This window comes from Drosophila tropicalis, unplaced genomic scaffold, assembly GCF_018151085.1.
Source record: "Drosophila tropicalis isolate 14030-0801.00 unplaced genomic scaffold, ASM1815108v1 contig_573, whole genome shotgun sequence".
Lineage (NCBI taxonomy): Eukaryota > Metazoa > Arthropoda > Insecta > Diptera > Drosophilidae > Drosophila > Drosophila tropicalis.
This window is the reverse complement of record NW_027173049.1, coordinates 238,528-262,779: the sequence shown is the minus strand read 5'-3', so window position 1 is coordinate 262,779 and position 24,252 is coordinate 238,528. Positions and strand designations below refer to the sequence as shown.

Sequence of the window (24,252 nt, the reverse complement as noted above, 5' to 3'; positions counted from 1 at the left end):
GTTGATCAAAGCTCTTCCTCTTTCTGGTACGGCGAATTTCACATTTACGGCAAATTCAAGTTGCAGTTCAATTCCAAGTTTTTAGTTTTTTATACTCATGGATCTGAAAAACTTTTTAAAACAAACCTCACGGGGCAAAGAACTAACCGAATATCAATTCAATTTGTTAGCCAAGAATGACATCGAAACGGTTCAGGAGTTTTTAAAGGCAGATTTGCCAAAGCTGCAAGTCCTTCTGGACATTAAGAAACCTCACAGTGTTTATGACATTAAAGTGGAACTTATCGATTTGCTGGGAAGGGAAAAAAAGTGCACATTCGCTACTTTATATGAGGAGGAAAAACAGAACAACTTGGACCATGGAACGGGCATAGAAGAGTAGGTAGACCCACTATTAACACGATCATTTGTAATCAATTGAAGCCGTATTCAAGACTAGATAAATTACTGGGAGCAATTAAACAACCCTTCCCTCGAGTCTGGGAGATTTATGGCGAAGCAGGCGTGGGAAAAACTGAGATGATGTACACCTTTGCAATCAATTTTGTATGCCAGCAGCGGGAACGGCCACGAACCGTTCTGTTCATCGACTGCAAGGGCGATTTCGATGCCGAGCGAATACTTCAAATATTGCAGGAGCTGAAGTATCCTCAACAGGAAGAGGCCATGAAGGCCATAAAAGTAGTAAATGTTTTCTCCGATGAACATATAATTGCCGTGCTACAAGCCTTGCTAAAGCAGCGATTAGAGAATTTGGAGGAAGCATCGTCTATTGGACTATTGCTAATTGATTGCCTGCCGGCTTGTTTCCTTCACTTCCGCAGCAAGAATGAGCGGATGCTGGCCAATGCCCAGTTAACATCTGTCGCATCCCTGCTGAGAAGATTGAATACAGGTGGAGTGGGCTGTATTGTGGGTAACGCATCATTCGCTAGGGATGAATTAGGTAAGTATCAACACAAATGTTATGTTATGATAAATATAATTCTTTACTGAGGATTTTCTTTTGCATTATGTTTAGGAAAAATCGTTGAAGAGCAAGGGGATATAATCTCAGAAGATTCCGGCGGTACAGGGCCATATGAACCCCTATTGGGTCTCTACTGGAAGTCTGTGTGTACGTTGCGCATGTCCCTGGAGCTTCCAAACCCGGAGGACGATGATTGTAACATTGACACGGTAGTTGATGATGGCCTGAGAGTGCTGAATGTGATAAACAATACTTATGGGCCGGCTGGAGGTAGCTGCCACTTGTGCGTCTCACAAGCTGGAATCGTTTAACGTCGCTGTAGTTGCTGGTAAGACTTCATCACACGTTTTCCGGGCTCTAGTCCGTCTCCCAAACCGGGTCGCTTGCGTTTGGTATTGTTGGAATGAGCAGGCTCTGCATTCTTTAATATTTGTGTCGGCTCCTGGTTAGCTTCCTTTTCCTCATTTACCGACAAGTCCGAGTCGTGGGCATATTGGCAGCTAGTGCCAAAGCGGCAGCGTCCTTTTCTATAATTCCAACAGATTTTCCGGCCATTTTTTAACTGCAGATGCGTATCGTTATTGACCATTTTAACGTGCCGCTCCAGTGAGGCAGTCTTGTGCAGCTCTGCCTCCAAGAAGGGATTACTGAAAACTTCTCCAGTTTTCTTGCTTGCATTTGACAAAGCCGAGCTGGCACTGGGCAAAGCAATTGGCGGGGGAGGTAACTTTTGGGTAAGGGGCTTTGCAGGAGGTGAACTATAAAAATAAAAGTTGTAGTAATATATCCAGGTCTTTAAATGAATGGGTACCCACTTATTATCAGACTTCTGACTGCTGGTTTCCTCCTCGTCCTCTTCAGAAGAATCACTATAATCTGCAACTAACGACATGATTCCACAATAGTTTATTATGCTGCTTAATAGAGATGTGGTTCTGTCAGTGATGTGTCACGACTACAATCTGTTGTTTACAAATCATTGTATCGGTTAATCGACATTCTGGAGCAAAACCTATCGAAAATCGAATATATCCATATGTCTATTCGATAGATATAATCGATAACCGTATCGATTCTTTGTTTAATCGAAGGCGGGAATATTAAAAAAAATGTACATATTTTGATTTTAACAAACATCAACAATGATTTTTAATTAAAAGAGTGATCACAATTATTTCATTTGTAATGAATTTGCTTTCTGCTTTATTTCATAATCATAATATTTATATAATCACTTTATGCATGCTCTAGCGGATGTGTGGTTGTGTGTTATGTAGCTAATATATGTGTGTGGTGTATATATAAACTATTAACTAAGTATTTATACAATATTTATAAATATAAAAAATTCAACTTTGTTACAGTTTTCCATATAATATGCTGATGTGGTAAAAAATATGTAAACGTTTAATACAATAAAGGGAAAACCTATGGTCCATGCCAAGTGTTCATGGCAAACGACAATTCCAAATCATAAACGCGGCTTTGTCTTGCTCTGGAGAAACACAAGCCGTTAGTCAATGGCTGGAGGACGAGCCGAAGGATCGTCACGATCAATGGGAGGTGGTGAGGTTAGTACTTCGACGCTTTGAGCGGGGCCCGCAGTCAGATAGCCAGCAGTTGGATTAATACCTGACAATAATAATGGGAATGATGGGCCAAATTTGAAATTAAGACTTGCTTCGCTCACCTGTCAAATAGCCACGTATATTGGTATCGGCGATAAAGAGGTCGTGACGTTGATCCTTGAATTCTGCCCATACGGGATGCTTGAGCAATATCTGAGTCACCCGATCACCGTAGTTGAGATTGTGTGTCATGCCCTTGAGAGCAGCGACAATTTGTGCTTTAACTGCCGATGGATTTTCCACAAATTCCAAACGACTGTCCAAGAGGCCAAGTAGAAAAGGTATGAGACCCACTTCCAACGATTGACTGATCAGAGAGTCCTATTAGAAAATGGATACCACATTACGCTTACTACATAAAAGTTACAGAGATCAAGGACTCACGTGTTGATGCTTGAAAAGGCGACTCAGAGCCTCGCAGGCTTTCTCAATGCAATCCCGATTATGTTCCATGCACTTTTTCAGCGGAGATACGCACTCCGTTTGGGAAATGGCTGACACACAAAACTGCAGAAAAAATGGGGGGATTGGATTAATATGCACTTTCAGTCAGTCTGATTAAATCATCACACCTCAGACAGCGATAGCTGATGTAATACTGAAAGCGTGTTCTTTGGCTGCACAGAGAGTAGATTGAACAGCTTTGGTATGTGGCCAAGGACGGGAATGTCATCCGCCAGATTTGGTTGCGAACGCAATAGTTCCACCAAGGCCGTCGTCGATAGATCCAGAACATCCTGTTCTGATGAACTTTTGCTGATCTGCTCGACAACAAAGTCCAGAAGATCTGAGAGGAATTGCTTGGGCTTGCGTAATGTCCAAGCAGGGTTGGCCACAAATAGACGTAGGTAGACTCCGGCTACAACAATTTCATTTGATACAATGTCCTTAAGGATTTCCGGATCCTTCCATATATGGCGGGAGTTGGACTTTTGCAGTTGATAGAATCTATAGAATAGTAATAGATGATAAAGATAAGCATCGCAGTCCAATTAATACTATTTGAATGGATTCCTTACCTGTCACAAACTTCGGCTACGGCATCGCAGACACTCGAGCGGGTATTGTCGTTCCAAATCAATTCGGGATGCTCGTGAATAGATTCGAATAGTTGAACCGATGTGGCCGGCGATTCCACCATGGCGTCAATAAACAACATTGGTAAGAATTTTGATATGGTAATCCGTACTTTGGGTCCACTCAGGCGATCCGCTGTCATCTTGGCCAAAATCTCTGCGCACATTTCGCGAATTTGTGGATTTCTTGAGTTGCAGAACATGTCAAGCAGATATACTGCAGCACCTTTGGCCTGGGCCTCTTTAATCATCTCTTGGACATTCATCAAGCCCGACAGAGTCTCCAAGACCTTTACTTGGCTAGCACGAAGCTCGGGATCTTTAAGGGCAACCAAATAATTGCCGAGAATTTCACAAGCGGCCACCTCGGAGACGCATTCCTTGTTGCGTGAGACAAGGGCTACCACCTCAAGGGCAGCTGCTTTAACAATGGAATTCTGCAAAGCAATTGAATTGAATTAAATAATGTAAAGTAATTCTATTATTTCATGCTGTACTTACATCTGGGAAAATATTGTTGGCCAGAAAACCGAAAATCATATCGAAATTTCCTATGCATTGAATTTCCACCTCCTCGTTGGACTTGACTACTGCAATAAGAGCTCGGAGTACCATGGTTATGTGCGCCTCCAATTGGCTATCACTGGCGAAATCATATTTGCATTGCTGCAAGGCCAATTGCTGTTCCGCCGAAGCATCCGATTCCAGTTTCTTACGGCTCTTGGAACGGTTATAAGCATTAAGCACTTCATCAAATGTAGTGCCTGGTGTCCGCTGTTGTTGCTGTTGCTGCAGCTGAGGATGATTGGGTGCTAGTGTCCCACATAGTGTCAGAATGCCATCGGTGCCCATTTTTGGCGTAGGCGCTGATGCAGCAGCAGCTGAAGGATTTCTCTTTTGGTTTAGGAACTGATAGGCATGCTTTAGGTAATCTAACAAATCCATAATAAACTGCTTGGGCTGCAAAATCGGGTGGGTTGGCATGTCGTTATAGATTCTTATAAAAATACCACCAATCTGCAGTTCATCTCTGCAAGTAGAATAAAGGATTATGCTTTAAACTATCAGGAAATTGAAGTTCACTTACTTGTGGGCATCAAACTCGAAACTGGAGACCAGTTCATACACCTGAGCAACATCCTCATGTGTCTCCTTGGCGGACGCTAATCGTTGCTGCTCTAGAAAATCCTTCAACTGAGCTCTTGTTCCATTATCCCAGATGAGGTAGGGATTACGAGTATTAGCCGTAAGCAATTTTAGTACTTCACTATCCCGGGCGGTGGCCAATTGATTTGCTATATACTTAGTAAGCAGACGATCCAGAACTTGCTTGATCAACGAATTCTTAGCTTCTCCTGTCACAGTGTATTTCTGCTGAATGGCAGCACTCGAGGGTTTAGTTATCTGTTGCTGTTCACCATCAGTGGGCGTTGAGCTGGAGGTGTCGGAGCTGCTTCCTCCGTTACCACCACCACCATTTCCACTACTCGATGAATCTATTGACTCTTTTTCCGTCTTGCCCATAGTAATCGCTGCTTGCTTGCCCTGAAGAGGATTATGTGCATTCTGTGTGTAGGCAGAGTTGGTGGCTGAATTGGATGAGATGATTGCCGGCTTAGGTTTAATCGGTGGTGCCTGGGCCGGCGAGTTCGATTCGCTGCCTGTGATCGGCTTGTGGCGCAACTCCATTTGGTATCCGGCTAAAGCAATGCAGCCCAGAACAGCCATTTTGGCCAAGTTGTTTGCCAACTGCTGTTGATTGGACTTATCGCTAACCTCGACTCCGCTCTCATCCAGCGTGTAGTCGTACTCAAAGATGAACAGTAACAGCGACCACAAAACTCCGTTCCTTGACAGATTGCACTGCAGATCATAGTTATTGGCAGCCAGACTTGTAACCAAACTGACAGACAACGTGTGCTTGAAGTAGACCACTCGACACACATCGGAAAGGAGTTGAGGCAACTGAATGATCTTCTGTTTGCACTTCTCAAAGTTGCAAGCCACCTCGAAGCATCGTGTGACATTCGAAATGACTTGATAATGCAGAGAATCGGGCTTGGAATCGACCCCCAATATGGATACGCAACGGGAGTAGGCTTCCAGCAGAGCTTCAATACCTTCTTCGCGACGCAGCTCCTCCGCATTGAGAGCTGAACAATGTACCGTGTGATAACACAACTCCGAAGCAGCTGTTAACAACTGAGCCTCCTTGGAGAAGAGTTCATCGTCACGTGTCTCCAAACGTATTGTCTTAATCAGCTGCGGATAACCAGCATATTTGTACGGACGCAGAACTGAAATTAGGAATGGAATTAATAATTATTGGAAATAATTTATTGAAGCCAGGGCAGCTCAGCCAGTCTGCGAAACTAAAATGTTTTAAACAGAACTTGTAATACTAAATTGAGTGAAAATTCGCTCGAAATGCAGAAAACTAAGTTTAACAACTGGTGGAACTGATGTCGATTGACTTTTAACTCTGACTAGGATAACATTTTTTTTTTAATTTATAAGGAAAATCGTTACTCACCATCTGGATAGCGTTCGAATAAAATGCTCTGAGTGCGTAATATCAACACAATATTATTGGGATCTGGTCCACCGGAGCTCCATACATTGCGAGAGCAGAGGAATTCATAAGCCTGTTTTAACAAAAAGGATCATTGATAGTTTTTAATGATTTTTTAATTATAGTTTCCTTTCTTACCTGATTGACTTTCTCAAATATCTCGCGTCCATTGGGATTCTTATCGGGATGATACATCTGAGCCAGTTTGTAATAACTCTTCCTTATCATCGACTCATCTGGCTTGAGGTCGGGAGTTTTGGTTAAATCAATTCCCAAATCGTGATAGGCTTGCTGGATGGTCATCTGTGGTGGCTTCTTTTCCACCTCCTTACGCCAGGCGTCTAGGGTGTGTTTGAGCAATTGCACTGGATCCGATATAGGCCAATTGGGAAACTTTTGTGTATCACACAAATGGCGCAGGTAATAAATGTGACAGAAGAGCTCATGCTCCAATTGGGGATAACTAATCACGGGAATGGCCAGATAGGGGTAACGAGCCATTGTATGGCCACGTAAACGTGGTGTAAAGTCAGCTATATGGGCAGCAATCTTCTCAATCAGGAGACGCCTCATCTCTGAGCTCCATATCACTTCAGGCGTATCGAATTCGCCTAAGAATATTTCGGCAAACTTATCGGCACTGTAATTCTCCAGGAAACAAACCATGGCCTCGGGCAAAAGTTGACCCAAAATGCTGCGATGCATGATTCCCGACTGGGAGGTCTCTTCACTGCGGAATCCTTGCTTCATGTGGGTCATTTTCAGGAATCTAGTAATGGGTAAGATATTACTGCCCGTGTACATGAGCATGAAATAAAAGACACCCGTCAAATAGACTTTGGGCATCTCCGGATTGTCTTCCATTATTTGGCAGAGCAGAGTGGCCACACGTTCCAGGAGTCCCGGATCATGGGTGAGACACACTTGCACCACATGCGGCAGGCAAATGAATTCGGAAAGTTTCCTCGATAACTTTGGTCCTGGAATGAGCACTGCCACCCCATTTTGTGTGCGACTTGGGAAAAAGCTGGTGCACTTAATCAAAATGTCAAGGATTTTAGAGGCCAGCTCCGTTTCGTCGTACAGTGGCGTCCCTTTGGCAATAAGACACCATTTGAGTTGAGGAATCTGTTGCAGAGAACGCCAACCATCCATGCCAATGGCCCAACAACGGGTCTTGGGCGTTATCTGGCCCTTTTGCCATAGCTCTTTCAAATCGGAGTAGGTAATGGGTCCCTGGCGCTCTGGCTTCTGACCATCTTTCTCGATATTATAGTACCAATCCTTCTCCTCATAATTGGACATATTGGGGCCAGCTTCAATCACATTCGTTTTGGTATTTAGCTGGGCACGTCCTTTATGTAGATGGGCTAAGGTGATTAAATCCACCAGACACTGAACATGATCAATGAGAGCTCGACAATTGGATTTCTCCAAAACCAGGCAAGATATCAAATTGATCAAGGCATCACGCATGGACGGGGAAAGGCACTGCCATAATAAAAAGGATAAAAATAGAAAATTTATTCGAAAATGTTCTCTTTATATTAGGGAACTTACCCGATCGCTCAATTGGAGAATGTAGGACATGTCATTGAATCTACCGATTTCCTTGTGGTAACGTCTATAAACCTTGGCAAGTGCTTGCAAAGAGAACACAGTCATCTGGTCATCATTTACACGCTGTCGGCATAAGACACGTCGATATAGGGCATTAAATAACTCAACACTGTAAACGTAAATATATTAAAACAATTCTAGATAAGCATTCAAATGTTTCCTTACGGATCCTTCACTAAATTTTGAGGCCAATCATCCTTCTCCAGGATCAGACGAATGTAGTAATCACCAATTTTGATTTCTTCAGCTAAACATTGATAGGCTACTTCGAATTCCTGATAATTCCAGGCCACAATCATTTGGCCAGCCAAGTCCCGATCGTTGAGGAACTGCCTCAACTCATTCTCCAGGCACATGCGTAACTCTTCGCGGGTCTTGTGATTCCATATGAGATTGGGCAAACTGTGATCTTTGGCAAAATTATAAAAGAAATAAGGCAAATTCACTACAACATCGGAAGTCTTTTTCTTTTGCCGCCTATTGCGTAGGACTACTGGTCGATTCTTTAGAGCCTGGGCTGCTGGATCCTGCGCCTCAATTAGATTCATGCCCCAATGCTTTATGCCTTGTAAATGCTTTTCTATCACATTCTTGCGAGTTTTATTGGAATGTTGTATTGCGAATTTGAGATTATCGCGAAAATTTAATTTATCCTCTTCGATGTCCGTTTCTGGCACTGTTTCCTCGGACTCCAGGAAAGTCAAAAGTCCAGCGGGCTAAACAAATGGATAGGGAAAACTGGAATCAACGTTCTATGCCATTCAGGAAAAATTTGGAACTTACGAATATTCTTTTAAACAACTCCATAGCCTCCTCGCTATCGGTAAGCCACAGACCAATGAGGTGGCGAGACAGTTGACGATGGGTGGTTAATGTTGGGTCATTGGATGGTGTGTATAGGGCCACCAGGAGATGACGACATAAAGCCGCCTCATCCAAGGCCAATGCCTGCATTTGCTGAGCCACATGCAGTTCACCCTCCTCGATAATGGCGCGCAACACCAGACCAGCTCCCTTTACAATGGCCAACGAGGGGTGCTGAAACAGCTTATACAAATAGCGCCCTCGTTCCGCAACCAACTCCAACAGAGTATCAAATTGCTTGCCATCTGTGGTCTCACTGTAAGGCACACACAGGGCAAAGGTGAGAAAATCCAACATTGCAGACAAGACCAAGGCGCCGCTACCATGACTCTAGAAAAGGGCAAAATGGTATTGGAAACATTTCCCGAGCGTATGCTACTTTAATCAACTGACCACATGATTAGTCCACATATTGAGCAACGTTTCTAAAAACGATTTCGATGATAAAATGGAAGATTTGTTCAACTGCTCCTGCTTGAGATCATGATCGGTGTTAACAGAATGCATCAAGGAGTTAATCATGTCAATGGCCGAGTAGGTAACTGCCAAATCCTTGCGTCTCAAAGCAGCCACCACCTTGGTGCCAATTATCTCGCGAAATCTGGAATGCATAATAGCTTTAGGAAATTGGCAAGAGTAAAGTACTGAGGTTTAGTTTACCCAGAGAGATTGGTAAAGGCGGCATAGCCCACTTTGCTGGCCAGCAGACGCGTCAAGGCATGGAATATGGCCTCCAATTCTAAATTGGATAACTGAGCCGTTGGGCTATCTAATTCTTTTTGAGCCAAAGCCTGCAGGGCGCTTGATATCAATTTCTCCTTGTTCTCAGCAAATAAACTCTGTAAAAAATTTGATTTAGATTGCCAGATGATCTATATAAACTTATCTACTTACATCCTGGGTAACACTATAGTTGAGACCACTGTGCGGCACATTGGCATTGAAACGCTCTAGGATCTCATAACGTTTCGAGGGATTTTGGAAATTATTAATAACCAAACGCAGGAGATTCGCTTCAGTCTCCTCATCCACTGAACTACTCAATGGGACATATCGCTTGCCTCTGGGTGTGTTGCCTATACGTATGTGAACATCTTGATTGCCACTTGAGCGAACTGCATCCAGAACTGTTGCTAGCAGTGAGTCCCTGTCATTGGTAGTGTAACTGCGAACGATGCCGTTCTTGTATTCGATGCTGAAGCGTTGCAAATTGTCCTTATCGCGCACCAGGGCAAACACATCGGCAAGTGGACGCAGTGTGCAGACGCTATATGTTTGAGGATCCCTTTCCAGCAAGGTGACCTCGGTGAGGCAGAGAATACGCTTAACAGGATCCGGATGGCGAGGTGTTAACTTTTGCACTGTGAATTCGGTCATTGATGTTTGAAATTGATCGCCACTGTAAAAAGATACATTCAGTTACAATTGCAATTCTTAATTTCTATTGAAAGCCTCACCTAAACTTGCCAAATCTTTGTCTTTCGAACTGCTCCAATGTTATCTGACTTTTGAGTATTTTGGTCTCAATGCCCAGATATTGGGAAGATTTTTGGGCTATATTTTGTACGATCTCATGATGATTTAATGCTTTGAACAAATGCAGACGACTGAACCCGCCATAGGCCATTACAATCCCTCCCTCATAGTCGGAGATGCCTGCTTCAAAAATGTGCCACAAAAAAAGGATGTGAGTTTAAAAGTTGGATAATAAAAGAAATAAATGGATTAAAAGTGCAAATGTGAGATTCCTCTCCATGCCCATTCCATCTATAGGTACCTATTATGCCTTCGATATCCTTGTACATGTAACTGGCAAGCACATCGTTGGTTGTCGGATCCAATTGATCCAAGGAGCACGGTGTTACCTCCAGCACAGTGGGCAAACTGATGCCAGACCAATGATATTTGTAGGCATTGAAGCGTTGAGTATTCTTCGGCTTATCAGCAAACTCTTTGTAATATTTCAATATGGAACTGAGTATTTCGTGGCGATACTCCGATGACAATTTAATTGTATCCAATTTCTTGTCCTTCTTAATAGTCAGCAAAAACTCATTTGGTATCTAAATAAGACAGAAATAAAAGTAATTTATCCCTTATACACACACAACATAACTACGTCTTACATTTGTTCCCTTTGAGGGGGCGGCGGCAACAATGTCTGAGTAGGGCCAACGATTTGTCAATTCAAATCTGTCCGGATTGTAGGTGGATATGCCAACTGTTCCAATCGAGAGTATTCGCTTATACCTCCCCTTCCACGAATGCTTCACGACCAGGAAACACTCTAAATCCACATTTTCCCTGGCCGACATCTTATCTTGCATTTAAGTACCAACTGAATAGTCGAAAACTCTGTGTAAAAGATACAAAGAAGAAAAGAATCTAAATTGTTTTTTTTTTTTTTTTTTTGGTAATGTTAATTATAGGCGGTAACGCTCAGCTGATTCATCAATGGGGCTGCCAAACATTTCCAATTGGACACTGCACTGATTAATTAAATGGAAATGTTATCTGCTCAGCAGAAGCAGCAGCAGCAGATATCAGCGACCAGCTGCAGCTTTGTGTGCCAACAAAGAGCACCCAGACGTCACCAACTCAAACGCCGTTCCAACGACCATTTGCCTTCTTTGGGGGAAGCCCTTACTTACATTATATATCTCACCTGTACTATTTAATGCATTTTTTTGTGGCGAATGGAAAAGAATTGTGTTGAATCTGCAATTTTTCGCAATAAACAATCTTCAGCAACAGCAACACCGCGAATAAACCGAACAGGGATGCAAAAAACATATCGATAAATAATCGAGTATGTATCGATTGTCACGACCAATTCGGATGTATGCATTTCGACAGCTGATGCAAAAACGTGTAAAATTTTTAACCGGCATTAAACAAAAATAAAATAAAATCCTTCATAGCACTAATACGAGTGCCATATAGTCACCCTTAGGTTGCTATCGCAAGAAGTAAAGAAATGACCACCGACTTAAAAGGCCGCGTCGAAAGCTGTGTACGGACAGCAGAGGATTTTACGCGCATTTATTATGCCTCCTTCGATTCACGACGCCATCAGATTGGACGGCTTTATATAGACACTGCCATCTTCAGTTATAATGGCAACGGAGCAACTGGGCGCGAAATGATCGAGCGTTACTTTCTGGAATTGCCCACATCCAATCATCAGTTGACCACCCTGGACGCCCAACCAATTATTGATGCAGCTGTGGCAAATCAAATGACCTACGTAATCCTAGCCAGTGGCACTGTTAAATATGCTTCACAACCGATTAAATTTTTCCAACAATCTTTTGTTATAACGGCACAGAATGACAAGTGGAAAATCGCCTCCGATTGTTACCGCTTGCAAGAGGTCATATTGTGAGGCAGTTTCAAGCACTACCAAATCCATAGTTTAGGTTTAAGTTTTAATCGCAAACTAATAGTTTTAATAAATATCGCCAAATGAAATATACCCTGGCAACAAAAAATTGCTTCTTTATTTCGTGGTATATGTAAGTATTTAAATATGATAATCCCTTCAAGAAAACTGTGTTACTGATCTCTCATACTTGCAGTCTATGGATCCAGATTTCATCGTTTTGTCGTATTGATTAGAAATATATTTATTTTTACCCAATATGGGATACGGCTTAGACAAAAACTACCACCATACACTAGACTGGGATTCGAACCCAGATCCTTGTTGTTAATTTCCCTGATTGAGGCGCATAGACAACTCATCTACCGAGGACTGCAAAACAGAAATATATACATACATATGTACATACTTTAGACGGTAGGAGAAGCTTCTCCTATTCCTTCCTTCTTCAAATTGAATTAAGTTAAGTGGTTTTTAATAAATAATTTTTTGAAAATGAAAAGAGCTCTTAAAATTATTAAAAGTTAATGAGTTGAAGAGGAAAAGAAACTTTTCAATGGTACGAGGACTGTTCGTTTGAAATTGATGTATGATGTAAAGATTGCCTCTAAAATTAATTCAAATTTTAAATGAACACACAAGCACTCTAGCGCCGCCACCAGCCAACGGCCAATTCTGAATCCCTTATGGATCGCGTAGTAAAATACGTTTCAATAAAATTTTAAATTTGATGACTTTAGTTTTGTTAGTTTTCGAGAAAATCAGTTTTATTTCATTTTCGGGAGCGGGCGTGGCAAAAAGTTTGAACAATTAATTTCTGCGCGCTAACTGAACGAGTGTATAAACCAAATTCGATGTCTCTAGCTGTTATACTTTTTAAGAAAAACAGTTTTATGTGATTCCTGGGGGCGTGAGGGGGCGTGGCCAAAATTCTAATTAACTCTATACATTTACATACTACACGAGTATGCATACCAAATTTGGTGGCTTTATCTCTTATAGCCTCCGAGATTTGCGTGTTCATACAGACGGACGGACAGACAGACGGACATCAAGAATAAATATACTTTTTTAGGGTCGGAGAAGCTTCCTGCCTGTTACATACATTTTGCCGACTTTAATATACCATTTCACACTATGGACGTATAGTATAATTATCTCAACCAGGAATACCGCCTTAAGTATGTATTAACTTTAAAATTATTTTCACTTAACTTTACATATTAAAGCTAATATTAAACCTTTCTAGACAAAAATGACATTGTTTTTGAATATTATAAGCATTTCAGTAGTTTGGAACAGGTCGATTTGATTCAAACTTGTCTTTGCTACACAAATAGTTCCTTACTGCATTTATGAACGTTTACTTAATATTCTTGTTGATAAATGAAATATTTGATATATAGAATTTACATTTCAGAGAAAACAACAACTCCAACAAACATTCAATACAAAATTTAAAGATTCTGTCCGAATTTCACTTTCGAAAAATTAACGTATTTTTCGTGTTTTGGAGTTGCTTTTATAAATTACATACTTCACATATCTATCGTAATTTAAAAAAAGAGGAATTTATAAATTAGAATTTTTATGGGGTTTACCTCTCTTTCAATTAAAAAGCAGACAATAAAACATTCACCACTTTGACTTAACTACAATTAAAAACTTTATTTTTTTTATATTGCATAAAAAGTACGTACATTTTTATCTAAATGCAAATAATGATGGCAATGTGTGTAGGTGTATGCATGTGTGTGTGTGTGTGTGTGTGAAATCTAAGATAAAAAAACAATCTCATCTCGCCTACCAAAGCAAATAAAAAACAAACAAAAGATAAACTACACGAACACCATTCGGATTCACATACAAATATTAAAAATGTGGAATAAGAACGGGGTCTCAGATGGACCTCTGATTATAATATGTATGTATGTATATGCATATGTGGAATAGCATGAGATAAGTTTATGTAGGCGTGGGTCTACGAGGGAGTCATAAATTCACGCACTGCTCCTGATAAGCTGACGATGATCTTAAAAACGTTAATGACGGATGGCAGGGGGATGAATGCTAAGTCTTAGACAAATATTACATAAAAAATCATCCTAAGGCATCAATGTGTACATGCTCTCAGACTGGGAATTTGGTATGAAGGCTAATGGGCCATGCAGCTGGTTAGACTCGGCTTATTGGTCAGCAGGAACACTTGTTCTTGGCCTCCTGGCCATTTGGATCATTGGAGTTGCTCAAATTAAATTTATCTCCATCGTCCAAGTCGGCAGTAATTAATTTATCATTGATTAGTATCTACATAATAAGAAAATAAACAATAAATTTTAAATTAAATTACAATTTAAAAGGCTCAATATCAGATTGCTTACTTTATTCACCAGGGCACGAGCCGCCTCATCAATATTGATATTCTCCTTGGCAGATGTCTCAAACCAGCCGGCAAAACCATTTTCCCTCACATACTCATCCATTTTTTCTGGCTGCGTGACTATACCCTGCTTCTCTTGATCGCACTGCAGGGAAAACAGGATTAATTTCTCTTTCATTCTGCTCACTAGAGCTCTTTCTCACCTTATTTGCCAGCAATATGCAGGGAATGGCACTTCCGTCAGGCAGCTGTACTTTAGAGTCCAAATCCTCTTTCCATTTGCTCACACAATCAAAGGTGCCACTTCGCGTCACATCAAAGACAATGAAAGCTCCCACTGCCTCCTTGTAATAGACTCGCGTCATATTGCCAAAACGCTCCTGTCCGGCAATATCCCAGAGCTGCAGACGAACTATCGTATTGGCGTCCCAGTGAAGGACTTTCAAGGCGAAATCCACACCAATGGTGGCTCGATAATTTTGGCTAAAAAACTGATGGACATAACGCTTAATGAACGACGTCTTGCCAGTTCCTAATTCACCAATGACTAGAATTTTGTATAGATGTTCTCGTTTGTCGCTGGTGGAAGTCATGATGGCCTGAAAAACACAATCAAAATATGGTTAATAAGAATTAAATTAAAGATGGTTTCAGAACGTTTATTGATAAGTAATATTGGCGAACCAATTCGGTTAGTACAGATTTCTATTAGGATATCCCTACTACAATAAACTAACATTATCCTGTAAACTAATTTTGCTGTCTAAAGGCTAAAACAATCGCGGAAGATCAAGTACAGTCTCACACTCTGTTTATATGAAGCTCTTAAGTAATTTTGCATTTCCGGTACTCTCATGCTGTAAGTATGTGATAATCTTGATTATAGATTGCTAAGCTAAGGATTTTGTATTATTCAGTCTTTGCGGCACTTGGACCAATTAAATTTTCCCTTTTAAACGCCATTCGCTACCTAGTTGAATGACACAGACAACGAGGGGTGGTAAGATGATTCGGCCCCACCCCGTCGACACGACATGACACTTTTGCGGCTTCGCTGTTAGAGCGAGGTAAACACTTGGAGGCAACACCTTACCGGTTCCATTTCCATTGTCAGGTCACCAAAGGCCGGCATGGATTGTTGGTGCTGCTGCTGTGCTTCTATTTCCTTATCCTCAGTGCTATCCTCAGAAGAACCCGAGACCTGAAATTCGCTGGCTACTGATTGGTAGCGTAATGTCTCCCGTCTACCTTCTATACTATCGTGATCTCCCAAGAGAAGATGCTGTTGTTGTTGGGCAAAGTTAAGTCTTTTCCTGAGGCTGGAATCGCTTGGCTCTTCCCCAGAACTAGGCTGTTGAGCGGCTGCAGCAGCCAAGGCTTCTTCGTAGGCACTAAGAGGACTTCGCACTGCACTACCAACAGCGAACCGAACCACAGGAATGCTTTGGTGATGCGTTTGGACACTTTCTGCCGATGATATGCCGTCCAAGTCACCGCTGCCGTCTCCGGGCTGTTCGTCTAGTGCTGGCAGAGGTGGGGGAGGATATGAGGGTGCTATTGGCTCTAGAGCCTGGTCTGGTGTCACCGGATCGGCCACTGTTAATGTCGCTGGTCTTGTAGGGATGACTCGATGACCACGTTGCTGCTGCTGTTGCATCAATTCCAGCTTCTTGCTGGACTTGCTCGATTTGCTGCTACCGCTGGACTTGCGTACCGCCCCAGTGCCTAGTGAAGACTGAACTGGCGACTGTGACTGGGACTGAGATAGCGACTGCGACTGATTGACGCGACTCGGCTTCGCTGGGGCTCGCTCTCGAGGTGGCGTGTCTCGTGTGCTCTCGGTGATAACGATTTTCTCTTCACTGGCCGTGGCTGACAGCGGTTGCCTCTTCTTGGCCACAATTAGCTTGGTGGTGCTCGTCGTTGTTGTCGTCTTTGTCGTCGTGTTCGTTGTGTCTTTTGTTGTCACCTTTGTCGCCGCCTTCTTCTTCTTCAGCTTTCCACTACTCCCACTCACCTTGCCCTCCTCTGCTATCGCTTCAGGTGTCAGGTAATCCCCAGTGGTTTCCGTTTCGCTGGCTGCTGAGCTGCGACTCTGATTCTTGCTGCCAAGTGTCTTACCAACTGGCTCAATTTTCTTGCCACTTATAGTTATCTGCAAGGTGCTACTGCTGGTGGATGGTGTCGGAGAGAGAGTGCCCGCTGTGCCCAGGCTAATATCATCGCTGGTGGCCAGACTGTGTGGCCGCACTCTAGCCGATTTACGCAAACTGCCCAAGAGTAGACGACGGGTTAGACTTTTCTTTTTCTCTTTTGGCTCTATGCCAGCAAGATCCTCAATACCGTCACTACTCTTGTAGCCCTTCTCTTTGCTCTTATCACGTTCCAAGCGTTCTTTATCCTTCTTAGGTTTGCTCTTCGAAAGACTGCGAAAGGCGGATGAAAAGCGTGAACGGGTCTTCACTTCCTCCCCCCTTGTCTCTGGGCTGAGAGATTTCTTGGCTAGCCACTCGTTCTGAATCTTCTTCTAAGTTTTCCTCTAGTTCCTCTTTCTCTGTGGTTTTGGTTACTTTTTCAGCGTTTTGCATATCGTCGGTTTTTTATCAAAGGGAATACAGGGTGCGGTTGGGGCTATAGGGCTTCCATTTGGCTATAGGAAGCTACAGTTATCCTGCTCTCCCAGCGAATTAAATTCGAAATATGCAGCAACCGCAATGCAATGAAAACGAACGCGCACTGAAATCTAAAATGTTGACGTCTAGGCTTTTATAACTTAACCCCCTCCCCCTTCCACACTACCCACCAACCACCACCCACCATCCATAGAGAGCATCGGTGGGACGTGGGTCTGCGGTAAATCCAAATGGGTAGGGTATTGCATTACAGTTACAAGCTCTGTATGCACTTACCAACACTGGCTCGCAATTAATATTGCGAAATAAACGTGAGAAGAGCAAAGACGTCGGCGGCGCTGTCTTTTGACTGCCCCGTTGGAGTCCAAGACAGTCGCTTATCAAGCAATCTTCGGCCACAATCTGTGGCCAGTGTCTGTTTCTTGACCAAGCCCCGACAAAGAATGTAGCTGAATTGTATTATACTGGCCCTGCTCTCGTAATCAATCGACTTTGTCAATAGGATCAAGGTTACTATAGTTATGGATACACTGCACATGCAATTGATAACCTGTGTCCGAGGTAAAGTGCGACCAATCGAGCGGCACTTCTATGCATCTCTTTATTTGTAGCATCTGAATGACCTGCCCCTGTCTCAGTCCAAGTTTCAATCGCAGTCCATGAAAAGCCATTCAAGCTGCAAAAGCTGTTTGACACGCATTTCACTGGCTTCCTTTAAACTGAGGATTTGACGCATCTCAAACTTGTCCGAAAAGCTTCAGAGTGGAAGACATGAATGAGGTGGTACAGTGGGCGGTTTGTCTATGTCGTCTCTACGTGACTATATAGAATTACGTTTATTGCAAAACGTGGTTAACATTAGCCACAATCCAACCACAGTGACTAAAAGAGCGAGTGAGTGAGTGATTAAAAAAGCGCGCGAGAGAGAAAGAAAAATATAAGATTACCTCAAATCTAGGTTGGTTGTCTCCAAGTTAACTATTTATAGCCAACATCTGTACGTACATACGGAAGTCAGAATTCAAATAGCAAATAGCATCATCTAATGCGATCAATCTTAGTAATTATTATGTAATATTGTTTGGTTGGAGGTTTTTGCGGTTAAATCAAAATGAAAAACTTATGTAATCGATCCTTGTACTGCAATTCTTCCTGTGAGTATGAATTCTAGAAAAACTGTCATTATTTTTTGTTTTTGTTTAATGCCATTTTAAATTATGAAAACAAACGATCAGTTCATTTTTTAAATATACAAGGACGTTCTCGATACAGAATCGTTATTTGAAATAGCCAATTTCGAATAGAGCGAGTTGAATTTACTAATTTCCTCAATCTCGATTAAGAGAAGCTTAGTCAAAAGATAGAAATAATGTAACAAGGAAATCCCTTCATTAACTTGGCCAAAAACAGTTAACGAATTTGGAACGAAAATCAAGTGCAGATTTTAAAACCCTAAAACGGGTTAAAATTACTTTCAAAATTAAAGTTACATCCTGTTCCAAAAAGAGACAAGAGTTCCAATTTTTGGCGGAGTTAGCCCAGTTGGCTATTAACGACGCGTTTGTAATCAGTAAAGATCGAAGAAGACGTGATCACCTGGTTTGTGCCCATCCGTGTCATTTTAGTGGAGGCAGAGTCGGAAGCAATCTGTCGACCACCAATGATGAAGTCTAACGAAACTGGAGTTCACAGGGATTTGCGATTTCGACGCTGGGGGGGACTGCAGGCGACAACGAGATATGGTAAAAAAAATAGTAGACACAGTCAACTCTACTTGGATATATACAAAGTCAAGTAAATATTTGAAATAATATGCAGAGAAGATTAACGGATAAACGAAAGTTTGGATAACACGAAAAACCCACAACGAATACTCTTTGACTAGTACTTTCTTTTAGAATTTCTTAGACTAAAAAATGGCTATACTGATGTTTGTACGTCTCAAGTACTCCTTGGCTGTCCACACGTTTGGTGAAAAAATTGGAAATCGTTTTCTTTTAAGTGACAACCAGATAATCGAGGTTCTCCTGTAGATAAACAAACATATTCGTGGTATTTAGTTCCAGTCTTCGGAATAAGGGACTAGAATATATCCTAATCATAACATAATTGCTTAAAGGTTGAAGAATCGAAAATTCCGATCAATGTGGTTGCAGACTTGATCTATTGCTTCAATTTATTTATGTTGACCAAAACCTCAATTCTTGTTGCAAGATTTGGATCCAACTTTAGTTGCAAAACCCTTGCAAGTAATTTGACTCCAATATCTATTACAGAGTTTATGGTTTAAGCTTAACTATTTCCTGTTAGATTCCAAATACGAGTGAAAATCCTTGCTCTCGATTTTAATGTATACCATTACAAATTCACTTTCCTTCCAGACTAAAACCCCCACACACACACACGCGTTAGAGTGTTGGGAATGAAAGGGTTCTTTTGGGCCAACAAATGTTTGCACGCAATGGTCTACATACAAAAAGAAAGTGGGCCTAAAGAGAATGGCGAGAATATTTCCTGTAAACGTTTGCAATTACAACAAACGACCCCGTTTGAGAACAAAAAGAATGAAAGGATACGTACGGATACAAATGTGAGGCGAACCATCGCCTGATGGAGTTGGCTCTAAAACACGTTCCAATTGTGTGCATGTGGCACGAAAATGTGTTTTTAAATTTTAAACAAACACTTGTATAGATATAAAACGGATTGAAACGGATTTCGTTGTGGCCGGATCTGGTTTAGGTAGAATTTCATTTTATGTAGCATACTTTTTGGCGGGCTCAGCATTATTGCCCTTTAGCTTTATCTAATCTCATTGCAGTCACTTTTAAGGTATCGCAACTATATCTATTTTACATATATGTTTGTACATATTAATCAGGTAATACATGACACTTGTGACCTTGCGTGCTATGCAAATATATGGGTAAATTCAGAGATTTCTTCATCTGACTCGTGGTATTATGTGGATTATAAATACAATTATCAGTCATATGCAATTGTCATGTTAATTTAAACAGCAAAATAAACCCAAAGTGCATTGTCTTAATCAGCGATGCGAATAGAGTGTCTCTGGCAAAGTCTGAACGGAGATTATATTAAAGCATACTCTATAGTTGGATCCATCATATACAATATGTACATATGTACATTCATACTATGTATTCATAGATATGTATATATATTTATTGTGAACGCTCAATGAACTAAGCATACTCCGCTACACTTTGCCTTTTGCCTATCTTATCATTTTGAATAGTCATCAGCGCCCAAAACAGAATAAAAGAAATAGCTGAAATTTGTGGGGAATGATTAGATTGTCCTCCAATTGCAGCCATGAGACCTTGTGTTATGTATTTTTAGTGATTCATCAATATATTGACGACGAACGACAACAATTTGTATGGCATGCATTTAAAATAGGGTTTGAGTCTCTCTATCTTCTTCATTCATTCACTTTCGCTTGTTTGACCTCAAAACGTGTCTCTGGTGTCCACAGAACGGGTAGCCAGACCCAAAATACACCCACAATAATGTATCCACACCAAGGGACAGACGCTTGGAATGTTTGTATGTATGTCTAGTATCCAACCAACCACACCCACTCACTCGAAGCACATGGAGAGTGAAATTTGTCGATGGCCATAACAAGGGGCTTTATTATAGTCAGTAGCGACAGGGGTCGATTCGGCATTTAATTTCTCATTTAATTTGTCAATAGCAAAGTTAGAGATGAACTATTAAAGATATCAAAAACAAAGACTGTCTTGACGAAGTCTGAGTACTCTATAAATGCTTGGGAATATATATTAGTTTCTAACTTTTGAGGTTTACCTTGAATTAGTTTTTACCTGTTTGCTTTAAAAACATAACAAATTTAGTTCAAGAAGCATTATTTTAGTTGAAAGATGACAAACTGTTACTTTATCAAAGTTTTTCAGACTTTTTCACAGGCTTTTTTTATGCTTTTGTCGAAATAAAACTGAGGTTTCAATTTATTTAAGTGGCAAACATGTATTCAAGTTATCAGACAAGGACTATATTCTGTATTCCTTATATCAGACAAGGACTATTTTCTGTATTCTTTATGATGTCAGACAGAATCAAAATCTAATCTTAAAAAATCCAGTGATTTCATTAATGAAATGAATCCCCAATCAAAATCTCTTGTAGGAAACTGAATAAAGCAATTTTTCACTTGAATTCAATTAATAGATGGCCAATTGGAAATAATTTTGAAATGATTGGCTACAAATGTCGATGAAAATAATGTTGAATTTACAAAAAAAATGTTGATGCAAGAGATTTTTTTGCGTAATGTAAACAATTAATGTGCAATGTTCTCATTTTATGTTTCAATGTTTCAGGCCTTTTGTTATGAATTGATATTCTAGATGAATTCCAACTAATCTAGAATTGCGTATAATTATTTGCATACAAATTGAATATGCAAGTTGATTGAGAAACAAACAAACCTGATACGACTTTTCGCTAGCCAGAAATTATATGAACCTTAGTCGTTTATTTATGCATAATAAAATCGAATCTTATTAGGAGCATTGTGTATTGTGTAATGTAATAATTTGCTTGACTTTTTCCCCTAGTTGTCAATACCTGGAAAACCCCCTCTTCTTGACGTTAGGAAAATTCTAGGCTTGATTTACATTTCCAGCTGCTTTGCTGTTTATTTACACACTTGCGTATGTATGTGTAACTGAGAAGGTAGAAATCATTTTACTTACTCCATTTTGAAGATAGCCATTATTCCTATTGATATCCATGTTGTTACGGGTGGAAGATGCGGGCATTTTGGAGGTTTCCTCTGTTTCTGTTATAAGCGCCTCGATGGCACTGAGATCGAGTTCTGGTTGAGGATTGATACTGCGCAGGGAGAATAGCGACGAGCAGGAGGATTGGGAGGGAGGATGCGGGGACAGGCAAATGAAGTTGCTGTCGTCGAATGAATATGGGTGACTCTTTGGCACTGAGGGCGCCCAGGGAAATGGCACTCAAGGGCTGATGTTTGTGTTCCACGGGCAACGTGTCGTCAGATGAGTAGTGGGTGGACTGTGACCTTCTGACCTTTTTGGCCAGATACTGACAGCGGAGGCAAGCACAGGTGTTTGGCTCACCCAAATTGCTCACCGATTTGGACTTCGATTGTGTCAGCGATGGCGTGGCAAACTCAGCACAGATATTTCGGCGTCCGACGGAGGTTGAGACCACGCTCGAAATGACGCTAGTTGCCATGCACTCACCGAACTCCGGAACCTAAGACCAGACACAACAAACACTATAAATACGAGTTTGCTATGGAGTTTGTTGCTCTTTCGACTTTGACAAATGGCTTCGACTAGAGATTGTTGGCCGCTCTGTTTATCACACTCCCACCACTACCAGCTGAGACTCCTCCCTCTCCAGCAGCCTCCTTCACCAGCAGCTTCAACTTTAACAGTTCCACTCAAGGTCATTCGCACGCGTTTTATCTAATTTTGGCTGTGTGTTTTGTGTTCTCGAAGAGTTTCTGTTTGCCTAACGTCCCCCTTCCTTTATGTGTTTGTTTGTATGTACGTAAATTTTTGTTCAGTTTATTCATATGCCAATCGGCAACATGTGGTTTTTCTTCACATTTATCATTATCACCCTCTTTTTGTGCGGTATTTATTGCACGCGCTTTAGCTCAATTCGAAACGGCAATTAAAGCTTTGTCTATGCACTTGAACCGAATCCGTATTGTGGCAATTTGGCTAGATTTCAAAAACTCCTGCGCAATTCGGTTTTTGGAATTTTTATGGTGAACCAAAAGGTTATCTAGCTCTCTGGACAGGTTTATTGAACTTTTGTTTTTGCCCAATGCACTTTTTCGGACGCGAATTAAACTGGTTTTGCATTAAACCCCCTAAAGCCAAATGCGAAAGATATGTAGAGCACTTTGTCACAGAGCTTCAAGCTTATTTATTGCATAAGTTTTAAATGGTTTGTAAATTGTTGTTGTTGCCTTTCAGCATGGGAATTCAATTCACACACGTATAGGTAGGTACATTCATATGGAGTGGAGTCTTGACACGCAAAAATACGTAAAAACCAACAATAACATATGTGGACGAGATATAATAACAAAGATCGACAACAAATGAACGCGGCGCGATAACGTCTTAACGCCGAAAGGTTTTTTTGAAAACTGACAGTTTGAATTCGCCAACGAGCAACACTCGATTTTAACGGCGAAAGCGAATTTCCTCTTGGAACAGTGGGCACTCCCTATGTGGTTCGATTCTGAAATATATTAAAAAACAAAAATATGACACATTTCGAACAAAATTGTGATATTTTATCAATTATGTGTTAGTGTTAATACATTAATTGGTAGAAATTATAGTACAGTATTGTTTGTTTGTTTTTATGTTCAATTAAGCCTAACTTACAGATAATATATTGCAACTTATTTTAGGAAACTTATATATACATATGTAGATTGTCCCTTTTCATCATCATAAATGCAACTGAAAATAAAGCGAAAAAAGAGAATATTAAATTTGATTTATATAGTATTCCAAATACTTTCCTTTTGTGACACGATTCCCGACCTCAATTCAGCTGAAAATAAAGGAAATTAGTTTTAGATCATAAATCAAAAATAAATCATAAATCGAAATACAGATACTTTCTTTTTTCGCGAACAAACAAAGTGTACGAAATGCAACTGAAAATAAAGAAAAAATAATTCTAGAACCTCAAGTCGCATAGTTGTAATCCAAAATACTTCCCTTTTCCGGAAAAAAAGGTCAAGGCGGGACTTTGATGACACCTCCTCCTTGTCTGGAGTAGCTTCAATTCTGGAAACCATAAAGTTATAATTGGTTAAAAGCAAGTTAAATCATGTACATACATACCGATTTCCTTCATTGCTTTAGTTATGGCCTCTGCTGCCATTTTGGTGGCCGCCACCCACGAGTCCACAATAGGGATCCAGACTCTTGGTTTGGAAAAAAAAAAATTTGCATAAATTTTGTCCAAACGACGGCTGGGATTTAAGTCTTTCGGGAAATGTGGATGTTAAAGTTGTGGTATCCGATGAATTTGCCGTTGTCGAGCCAATCAGGGATACCCAGGGTCTTTAACTCCAC

At 41.0% G+C, this 24,252-nt stretch overlaps 5 protein-coding genes and 1 long non-coding RNA gene across 8 annotated transcripts; 3 read left to right on the top strand and 3 right to left on the bottom strand.

Moving 5' to 3' along the window:
* The first annotated feature begins 76 nt into the window (after nt 1-76).
* On the top strand, nt 77-2,448 carry Rad51D (Rad51 recombinase D). Its single transcript, XM_068288263.1, has 4 exons — nt 77-378; nt 435-946; nt 1,022-1,298; nt 2,335-2,448. Exons 1-3 carry the CDS (start codon nt 98-100, stop codon nt 1,279-1,281), a joined length of 1,053 nt encoding a protein of 350 aa, XP_068144364.1. The 5' UTR covers nt 77-97; the 3' UTR covers nt 1,282-1,298; nt 2,335-2,448.
* Nucleotides 966-1,945, bottom strand: LOC137575629 (uncharacterized). The gene is made up of 2 exons (XM_068288264.1): nt 1,786-1,945; nt 966-1,728 (listed from the first exon to the last, which is right to left on the bottom strand). The coding sequence occupies exons 1-2, from the start codon at nt 1,860-1,862 to the stop codon at nt 1,278-1,280; spliced, it is 528 nt and encodes a 175-aa protein (XP_068144365.1). The 5' UTR covers nt 1,863-1,945; the 3' UTR covers nt 966-1,277.
* Nucleotides 2,142-11,527, bottom strand: Rme-8 (receptor mediated endocytosis 8). 3 transcript variants are annotated; one of them, XM_068288259.1, is made up of 19 exons: nt 11,396-11,527; nt 10,857-11,085; nt 10,508-10,793; nt 10,188-10,389; nt 9,625-10,129; nt 9,391-9,569; nt 9,124-9,331; nt 8,650-9,060; nt 8,032-8,582; nt 7,807-7,975; nt 6,385-7,737; nt 6,208-6,319; nt 4,762-5,971; nt 4,176-4,704; nt 3,618-4,111; nt 3,171-3,546; nt 2,983-3,105; nt 2,661-2,919; nt 2,142-2,602 (listed from the first exon to the last, which is right to left on the bottom strand). In XM_068288259.1, the coding sequence occupies exons 2-19, from the start codon at nt 11,055-11,057 to the stop codon at nt 2,484-2,486; spliced, it is 7,287 nt and encodes a 2,428-aa protein (XP_068144360.1). In that variant the 5' UTR covers nt 11,058-11,085; nt 11,396-11,527; the 3' UTR covers nt 2,142-2,483. The 3 variants fall into 3 exon arrangements, with proteins under 3 accessions (XP_068144360.1, XP_068144363.1, XP_068144362.1); XM_068288262.1 differs by having other exon boundaries at nt 10,188-10,386; XM_068288261.1 differs by having other exon boundaries at nt 11,382-11,478.
* Nucleotides 11,528-11,555: 28 nt separating this feature from the next.
* Nucleotides 11,556-12,614, top strand: Nxt1 (NTF2-related export protein 1). Its single transcript, XM_068288265.1, has 2 exons — nt 11,556-12,245; nt 12,309-12,614. The coding sequence occupies exon 1, from the start codon at nt 11,708-11,710 to the stop codon at nt 12,113-12,115; it is 408 nt and encodes a 135-aa protein (XP_068144366.1). The 5' UTR covers nt 11,556-11,707; the 3' UTR covers nt 12,116-12,245; nt 12,309-12,614.
* Nucleotides 12,615-13,754: 1,140 nt separating this feature from the next.
* Rab32 (RAS oncogene family member Rab32) lies at nt 13,755-23,299 on the bottom strand. The gene is given in 5 exon segments (XM_068287720.1): nt 13,755-14,419; nt 14,494-14,637; nt 14,696-15,091; nt 21,868-22,074; nt 22,076-23,299. Coding segments are annotated over 5 exon segments (1,161 nt in total). The 5' UTR covers nt 22,376-23,299; the 3' UTR covers nt 13,755-14,305.
* LOC137575578 (uncharacterized) lies at nt 18,161-20,154 on the top strand. Its single transcript, XR_011032197.1, has 2 exons — nt 18,161-18,279; nt 19,507-20,154. It is a non-coding gene; the product is annotated as an uncharacterized lncRNA (long non-coding RNA).
* Nucleotides 23,300-24,252: the final 953 nt, after the last annotated feature.

Bases quoted from the DNA above. Each gene is read 5' to 3' on its own strand.
- Rad51D (XM_068288263.1), top strand. From the start codon at position 98: ATGGATCTGAAAAACTTTTTAAAACAAACCTCACGGGGCAAAGAACTA. The intron at 379-434 runs GTAGGTAGACCC...GCCGTATTCAAG, and splicing joins CATGGAACGGGCATAGAAGA to ACTAGATAAATTACTGGGAG. The intron at 947-1,021 runs GTAAGTATCAAC...CATTATGTTTAG, and splicing joins ATTCGCTAGGGATGAATTAG to GAAAAATCGTTGAAGAGCAA.
- LOC137575629 (XM_068288264.1), bottom strand. From the start codon at position 1,862: ATGTCGTTAGTTGCAGATTATAGTGATTCTTCTGAAGAGGACGAGGAG. The intron at 1,729-1,785 runs GTGGGTACCCAT...TTATTTTTATAG, and splicing joins AGTCAGAAGTCTGATAATAA to TTCACCTCCTGCAAAGCCCC.
- Rme-8 (XM_068288259.1), bottom strand. From the start codon at position 11,057: ATGCAAGATAAGATGTCGGCCAGGGAAAATGTGGATTTAGAGTGTTTC. The intron at 10,130-10,187 runs GTGAGGCTTTCA...ATCTTTTTACAG, and splicing joins CAAAGATTTGGCAAGTTTAG to TGGCGATCAATTTCAAACAT. The intron at 2,920-2,982 runs GTGAGTCCTTGA...ATTTTCTAATAG, and splicing joins GCCTTTTCAAGCATCAACAC to GACTCTCTGATCAGTCAATC.
- Nxt1 (XM_068288265.1), top strand. From the start codon at position 11,708: ATGACCACCGACTTAAAAGGCCGCGTCGAAAGCTGTGTACGGACAGCA.